At 42.5% G+C, this 8,114-nt stretch overlaps 1 protein-coding gene across 3 annotated transcripts; it reads left to right on the forward strand.

Annotated features, from left to right (window-relative positions):
- The first annotated feature begins 1,792 nt into the window (after positions 1-1,792).
- socs6a (suppressor of cytokine signaling 6a) lies at positions 1,793-7,828 on the forward strand. Of its 3 annotated transcripts, XM_076158195.1 has the most exons (3): positions 1,793-2,097; positions 2,668-2,733; positions 3,089-7,828. In XM_076158195.1, the coding sequence occupies exon 3, from the start codon at positions 3,215-3,217 to the stop codon at positions 4,817-4,819; it is 1,605 nt and encodes a 534-aa protein (XP_076014310.1). In that variant the 5' UTR covers positions 1,793-2,097; positions 2,668-2,733; positions 3,089-3,214; the 3' UTR covers positions 4,820-7,828. The 3 variants fall into 3 exon arrangements, with proteins under 3 accessions (XP_076014310.1, XP_076014309.1, XP_076014311.1); XM_076158194.1 differs by lacking the exon at positions 2,668-2,733; XM_076158196.1 differs by lacking the exon at positions 2,668-2,733 and having other exon boundaries at positions 1,793-2,091.
- Positions 7,829-8,114: the final 286 nt, after the last annotated feature.

Here is an 8,114-nt window from a genome sequence, read left to right on the forward strand (position 1 = left end):
CGAGGTATCTCATTAGACTGCACAACCTACCGAGTGTGTACAATGTTCCATCTTGACTTGAGATTCAATGTTTTGAGTCATGCTTATACATAAATTCAAATTGTGTGGAAAAATATTGATCCTGGGAGGCAGAAATGCTCCCAGGGCAGTTGTATGTTGTACTCCGGTATGTCAGATAACTTCTTGCAGAGACTCGGTTCTCATCAAACTATTTCGGCAAGATTTCACTTATGCAAAGTATAAACGGCTCGCTCATAGTTTTTCTTTTTTCCTCCTCTCATCCTGTCAGCAGTTAGGCTGAGTGTTTATTAGTTTTCACTGTCTAGTAGTACAAATATCACAGAGGCTAAACTTTGTTTGTCAGGTCCAATTTAGCTTGTAGGGACATTGTATCCAAGGTTGCCAATGTCCTTGGTGCTATCTAAATGCCAGTCCTCCTTCCTCCTGCCTCCTCTGCCTCCTACACAACCCCTCCCCTCCTGTGCCAACACATCAAGTGAAGGCAGCCCGATCAACCCTAATAGGCCCTGGTAATTAGAGCCTTTGCATGGTGCCTGTCTGCACACACAGCTACCCTAAGCAGGTTGGGGAATGACTGCCATACACTTGACAGTGTGGAAAAAAACAATGTAATGTTCAGTGTATGAACCAAATTAGCCTGGCAGCAGTAAACACAATCTACATTAAAACAATACTGACACCAATTAGGCAACCAATGTATCATTTCAGAGTTGTAGCTGCTTTCTAAGATACTTGAACTTGGAGAGGCAACTTCACGCTTCTGGAATACAAATTAAAAAGACTTAAGTGTACAAAGGCTGAGGGATAATTGTGTGGTCGCCCAGTTGATATCTGTTGCACAGGATGAAAGCTAATGTGGTGCAGAAGTTATATTCAGACATTCGCTAACAACAAGAGAAAATGTAAAAGAATATGGCCTTTAATCCAAGCAAGTATCCTGTTGTGAGAGAAATAGATACAGAGCGATACAGAGATAGACAAATTATTTAACAACCCAAAGCCTTTACAAACCTGACTCACAGATAACAACAATTTAAATCACTTCATGGATCTTAAAGCTGCACAGTCAGGGGGAGGAAAAGAGCACAAAACAACAATTGTTCAAAAATACAAAATGATTTCAGGCTGTCAAATTAATGTGGCCTCTGTAAATACTCCATAATACTCATTCTTCATTTCTGTTGCTTGTGCCGCACTTTAATACTTAAATTCATATTCACATGATATCAATTTCAAGTTATAAGGCGTCTTTGGTTATCAATGAAAAACTGCTGAAGATGTGTCATCAGTGTTAGTCGCACACACCTGTACTTCCTGTTCATTAGTTTAGGCTGCATTCACTGAACATTAACTATGAATGATGTAACCGAGGAGTCGCACTGGAACAGTTATGATTTACTCAAGAGCTTTTCTGTGGCGAACAATATTTACTTATTAATTAATAAATGATAATAAATAATTATTATGATTATTAATAGCCACTCGTGCATTTTTCAGTTTGTATAATATTATTTTACATGTTCAGGGTTTCGATAGTTTACATTTTTATTTTCTATTTTACTTACGTTATTTTTATTTATCTTTTAAATGTACTCATTGTTTAGTTTTATGCTCTAAACGCCACAGAATGCGATTTGAGCCTAGGGAATTAATAACAATAAACGTATTATCTAATATCTAATATCAAGGTTTTCATACTAAAAAATTTTAAATGTGTATTTTTTTATTTAGATAATTTTAATAAGAGTAAGCCCTGGTTGCAGAGAGCGTGTGTGTGTGTGTGTGTGTGTGTGTGTGTGTGTGTGTGTGTGTGTGTGTGTGTGTGTGTGTGTGTGTGTGTGTGTGTGTGTGTGTGTGTGTGTGTGTGTGTGAAGCTGCTCCCATAATTCAACAGGCAACAAAGGAAGAAAGGAAGAGGCCGGAGGCTACAAAGTGCTAGCTAACCTACACACAAACACATCACCTTATTGTCCTGTGTAGCCGGCGATGGACGTCCTTACGTTCAAAAAAGTGTTCCGTTCGGCCGTATAACCCTTCGTTCTTTCGTTTGGACACAGATAATCGACAAATGTGAAGGTAATTTTTTATTTTTTCGGCTACAAACGTTAACAAAGCTAGAGCAGCACCTTAGCTGGTAGCTATCTGTGGCTAAGCTATAACGAGAACCAGCGAACCTCAGTGAACGTGTTGGGAAAAGTGTCAGCGCCGCTTCATTGCATGCAGAGCTACAATAACATAAAGATGTTATTCTGAGAGTGTGTGAATAAAAACGAGTTTTATAAAACGTGTAAACACGCCAATTATATCTTAGGTAGTAGGTATGCTAACTGTTTGCTAGCTGGTTCATGTTATTATCCAAGCAAGCAACCAACATCTGTTAATGAACAACGCCTGTATTTATTATTATTGTCCCGTTTCTCACTTTCATTACATTTGTATTTTATTCTCAAAACGGTAGCAGGCGTTTCAAGCTGTGTCCCCGTGTTGTTGTGTCCATGGGCCTCGCCAGGTCAGGACAAACTGCTAACTTAGCTGTTATCAGGTTAAAAATATAATGATATGCACGTTACGAACTTAGTTATTACAAAAGTATGCTGTCATCACAAGTGTAAAGCTTCTCAAAAGGTCTCTCTTTATTTTTCGTAGCATCTAAATGGGGGGGTAGTGGAAGTTAACCAATCCAACTGAGTCACCATTTCCCTGCACATAATGGTGAGTAATCACATTGCAGCTGTCTTGATGATCAAGCAGACACATTTTAAGCGCTTAGAGTTCTGCATACCGCCACAAAGTGATGTAGGTTCAGTTGAAAACAAAGCTACAACTGATCTGAAACTGTTTGCTTTGTTTTGACAGCGAATACGCGGTCACACTTGCAATTAATCAGTGACATCGTATGAATAAATCTTTTGATATGACTAGTATGCTGTACTCTTGTTACGTTTGTGTGTGTTGGTCTTGTGATACGCTCAGTGTTATGATGTGTTGTGTACAAAAGGCTGCTTGTGTTGTTCTTCCTGGAACTGCTTGTCAAATGTATATAACCTCTAATGTTTTTTTTCTGCAGGGTTTGATGTCTCCACTATATGCATGACTCGTTTTGCTTGGCCTGATGGGAGGACGCTGTGGATAGTACTTTCATCAGGATACAAGGAGAGCGATCTCATGCCCCCACTTTTGATGCCCTGTCAGAATGAAGAAGATAAGCCTTAAGACCATCCGCAAGTCCCTCAGCATAAAGGGCAAAGAGGAGGGGGACTTTGTCATGCTCCAGCAGCCCTCACTCACTACAGAGTACTCTAAGGAGGAGTCACTTTTTGGGGGCTGCTACACCAAAGATCTTTCAGGCTGTGACCTTGGCGAAGAGGAGAAAGGGCAGAACAAGGGCCGTTCAAAGAGCGAGGGCCTGATGGGATCGTTGAAAAGGAGGCTGTCTGCCAAGCAGAAGACAAAAGTGAAAGGTAGCTCCTCCGCTTTAGGCTCTGTGGATGACGATGACACCTTCTCGTCTTCTTCTGTGCCCATCAGCTTCAATGACGTAAAAGCCCAGAGACCCCTTAGATCTTCGTCCTTACGGGGCCATCATTACAGCCCCTCACCTTGGCCTCTCAGATCAGTTAATTCAGACGAAGCTTGTCTCAAGATGGAGGTAAAAGTCAAAGCCATGGTTCACTCTCCAAGCCCAAGTCCCAACATGAATGGGGTCCGGAAAGAATTCCACGACTTTCAGATGGAAGGCCTCTTTCAGGACCAAGCAGAATCCCTTAAGAATTTCCAGCAGCCACAAAACGGTGACCTGCATCTGAACATAGATGAACATGATGTGCCTGTTGTGCTGGGGTTGACGCCTCAGGACTATATCCAGTACACAATGCCTTTAGATGAAGGAATGTACCCAGAAGGGTCCCACTCCTACTGCCTGGAAAGTTCCTCTCCTATGGAGGTGGTGAGTGAGGCAGACACCGGGTCACTTCACGCTGACCAGGGCCAGGAAGAAAACGACATGGTTAGCAGGCTGCCTCCAGACCTCTTTATGGAAACCTCAGTTAATGGTCTTCTCATCAGTTCTGCTGGTTTGATGCTCCAAAGCTCCAGAGTTGAGATCCCACCCCCCCTCTCTCCACTCCTGCGGCCCATGGCAAGCAGTGTACTCTTCCCCAGGACTTTTTCGGGTTTCAGCTCTGCGGACAGCCAAGTAGCAGAGCGGGTCAGACACCACCTCAACTTTGATCCCAATTCAGCCCCCGGCGTCAGTCGGGTGTACGACTCCGTCCAGAGCAGCGGGCCCATGGTGGTGACCAGTCTGACCGAGGAGCTGAAGAAGCTGGCGAGGCAGGGCTGGTACTGGGGCCCCATCACACGCTGGGAGGCAGAAGAAAAGCTAGTGAACTTGGCCGACGGCTCGTTCCTGGTCAGGGACAGTTCAGATGACAGGTACCTCCTCAGCCTGAGTTTCCGTTCACAGGGCAAAACCCTCCACACCCGCATTGAACACTCCAATGGCCGCTTCAGCTTCTATGAGCAGCCTGACGTGGAAGGCCACACATCCATTGTTGACTTAATTGAACACTCCATCAAAGACTCTGAGAATGGCGCCTTTTGCTACTCCAGGTCTCGCTTACCAGGGTCTGCCACCTACCCTGTCAGACTGACCAACCCGGTGTCTCGGTTTATGCAAGTGCGCTCCCTGCAGTATCTGTGTCGCTTTGTCATCAGACAATACACCAGAATAGACCTGATTCAGAAACTGCCTTTACCTAACAAAATGAAAGATTATCTGCAGGAGAAGCACTACTGAGGACACAAGACAGTGGTAGCAATTTGCACTTTTGTGTTCAGTTAAGAGATTTAAACAAGGTTTACAGATAACCATAGTTTTGAGATGATTGGTTCTGGTGGCTCTTGATTTGTCTCCAGGTGACTCTGTCACTGTTCAGTCCTCCATTCCACTGTTCAGGGGTTTTTAGCTGCGTTTGATCAGTTTTAGGAGGCTCGAGGTCGATACATAATCTATTGCAGGAATATACCAGAGGTATACAGCCAAGTTGTCTTAGTTACATACATTAGGTGTAAACATGCATTCTAGCGTATGTGAAGGTGTAACATCCAGCTGTGCAAGTGGAGCTGAAAAAGTTTTCATGTTTGTGGCATATTGGCCTGTAGTATATGAACGTTTCAATCGAAATTCCAATCGGGTTTGGGTCATTGCTGTCTGTGAAAATTGTGAAATAACGCACATTGGACCGTGTGTTTCCAAGTATGTGAAAAGTGAACAGATTTGGATATACATGCATCATTTCAATTAGGGTTTGTGTCAGCGTTTAAGCCCTGTGCAGACCTCTGCTCAGGTTTGAACATCTTTTGCTCTTAATGTCAGCTTGTGTCATGGAACAGTCTTTGTCTCTGACCAGACTGAAAGTGGAAAAGCATTCTGCTGTCTGCACGTTTTAAATAGGTTACACTAAATAGACTCCTATTATCCTTGAGCTAATCCTCATGTGTCACCCAACATGATCTGGCTCACAGCTGTATTCATTGCATAACTTTATGCAGTTTTGCAAAGCTTGTGCAGGATGTGCAGCTCCGCTACATCATGTCTGTCATGGCTCCTTTCAAACTACACTATAAACAGACTGTTGTACTCATAGCTTCAGGTTGTGACGACTACATCCTACTACATGTCACTGATAAATGAGTCAATCAAAAATGTCAAGTTTTCATCCAGCCTTTCTTTCACAACCACCCCACAGTGTGTCAAACTGTATCACTAAAGTCCACTACATTAAAAGACTATGAAGCAAAAGATACCCCAAACTGCCAGTCTGTCAGGGTTTAGTCAAAGAAGAAGCTTTACAGAAACAAACAGTGTGGCTGCATGTAGCTGTTTTCAAATGTGCAAGCCTAAAGGTACTGATGTTGCTGGTTCTCCATGTATTGCTGTTCCTTTAACAGCAGGTTGATGTATAGACCTTTTCGAAATGGGTTACTTAAAGATAACAATGAAGTCAAATCTTTCTGCATTAGGAATGTTGCAGAAGCTGCACCACAGCTCAGGCCTTACAACTTTGTCACAACCTATAACACTTGTATGGGCATGTAGTCCAGGCTTTAAGAGTGAAAAGCGAGAGCACTGCAGACGTTAAGCTAAATTTCAAAAAGATGTCATGATTAGAAGGTAGAGGAAAGACTCTCGCAAGATGTGTTGAAGCTCGACTGCGTTGACTTTAGGCAGTAAAGAGAAAGTATCCTCAATGGCGCTACAACTTGAAATGGACTTCTAGCCAATCGACCTGATTCTGTATGTAGTAATGGCTGTTGCTGAGTCCATCAATGTCACTAATGAGCTGGACCCAAATCAACAGAATCTTTGAGAGGGTGTGAGCGTAGGTAGAACGGTTCAGGATAGCCAGAGCGGCGGTCTCCTCACTGTAGTGTTGTAGTCAAGCCGGGATCTAGGCACACGACACATTTTCCATCACCGTTGTGCGACATCTTTGCCGTTATTTGGGTTTCGAGGACGTTGGATGCATTCAGTTGTTGACATTGTCCCCCCACAGAGCTGCACTAGCCCACAGATTGTCTCTCTGCTAAAGGGAAGAGCACACAGTATGCTACGCAAGTGCTTTATATGGATACTCTGACAGGGAATTGTGTTTTCACATTATGAATGAGCATCTCGTTTGACATCAGTGTCCTTAAAAGTATTTGGAAATGGTCTCAGACACCTTTGGTTGGTGGTTAGTGTGTAGTTTTAGTTAGTGAGATTTGTTTGTGTCTGAGGAAGTTACCATGAATCTAGCACAGCAGAAATTAGATAGGAACATTGAATGGTATTGCATGTTTAAAAGACTTAACATTTAAAGCTTTGAAATGTATAGGAATGAAGGATCTAGGTTGTGTGTTTGGCTGTGTAGAGTGTTTTATTTTCTGTCACAAACATGGGCTGGACATTCTGTGTACAAGAAACTTTTTTTGTTCGACTCTTTTTAGTGATTTGTTTTTTTTCTTTTTGTTGTGACATTTGCCATCTTGGGGATGGGGCTGTACAAAAAGGAATGTACGCTTGTGTGAGGTAATCCATTTATCTGCCTGCAGACCAGCTACAGAAAGCATGAGAATCCTGAAAAAGAGATTGAAATGTTTTTTTTGCACTTGAATATTCTCCGTCGACACGCTCAGATTCTGTCCTCCTCCGCAGAGTCGTACTTCAGACGACGTTTGGAAAAGAGGCGATGTCGCACTTCGTTGTCGTCACCAGTTTGTTAAACTGTCGGGGTCAAATTGAGATGTTTTGTTTTTTGGGGATATAAAGGGTTAAGGCACCAGCATCCTATCAAACCACGTCTCTGCTTAGACTCATGGACCATCGAGAAATGGGATCACGGCAAGAATGTGGATGTAACTACAGTTTTCCTTTTATCCTTTTGATGCGTGTGTGAGTGTTTTAAGTTGAAATGTGAAAGTCATTTTAATACATCCTTTAATGTATTTCCATCTTAATTTTGCGATTTGTCATCCAATTCTGACGAGCAGGAACCGATTTTATAAACCCATGGTGTTGCTGCTGTGACTTTTCTAAACCCTTGGTTAGTTTCCCGCTAAGCGATATTGCCTTCAACGTTTGATTCCAGAGGTTGATGCTTGTTCGGATTGCTGAAGCATTTTGAATTCACGATGGCTGTTAAGCTCTTAACAAGCTCCAACGTTCTCTTATTTTGCTTGTGCATCCTGATGAGTGAAGGCGAGTGTTTACAGCATTATGTATGGCGATGCCCCGCCCCTTTCCGTTATTTACCCTCTCACATCAACACCTTGGTACAGTTTGGAAACGTTTTATTTCATTTTAATGTGTTCTACACATTTGTGCTGCTTATGGATATGATTGCCTTTCTTGTATTTAACAATGGGGAGATAAAAGTTTCACCATGTAGATGTATGTACACACAATGACTTTGGTTATCATGGGAGAGCAAAGCAGATTTGCAGATTTAACAACACTAGTCAGTCAAAAGATCATTAGTCGCCATTAGGATTCCCTCTGTAGAAGAACCAGTTCACTCCAGTTTACATTTGTTGTCAACTTTCAAAAGTAG

This window comes from Genypterus blacodes, unplaced genomic scaffold (genome assembly GCF_046128005.1).
Source record: "Genypterus blacodes isolate CSIRO-AG114 ecotype Tasmania unplaced genomic scaffold, CSIRO-AGI_Gbla_v1 ptg000076l_1, whole genome shotgun sequence".
Lineage (NCBI taxonomy): Eukaryota > Metazoa > Chordata > Actinopteri > Ophidiiformes > Ophidiidae > Genypterus > Genypterus blacodes.

Excerpts from the sequence above, each read along its gene's own strand:
- socs6a (XM_076158195.1), top strand. The coding sequence starts at position 3,215 with ATGAAGAAGATAAGCCTTAAGACCATCCGCAAGTCCCTCAGCATAAAG.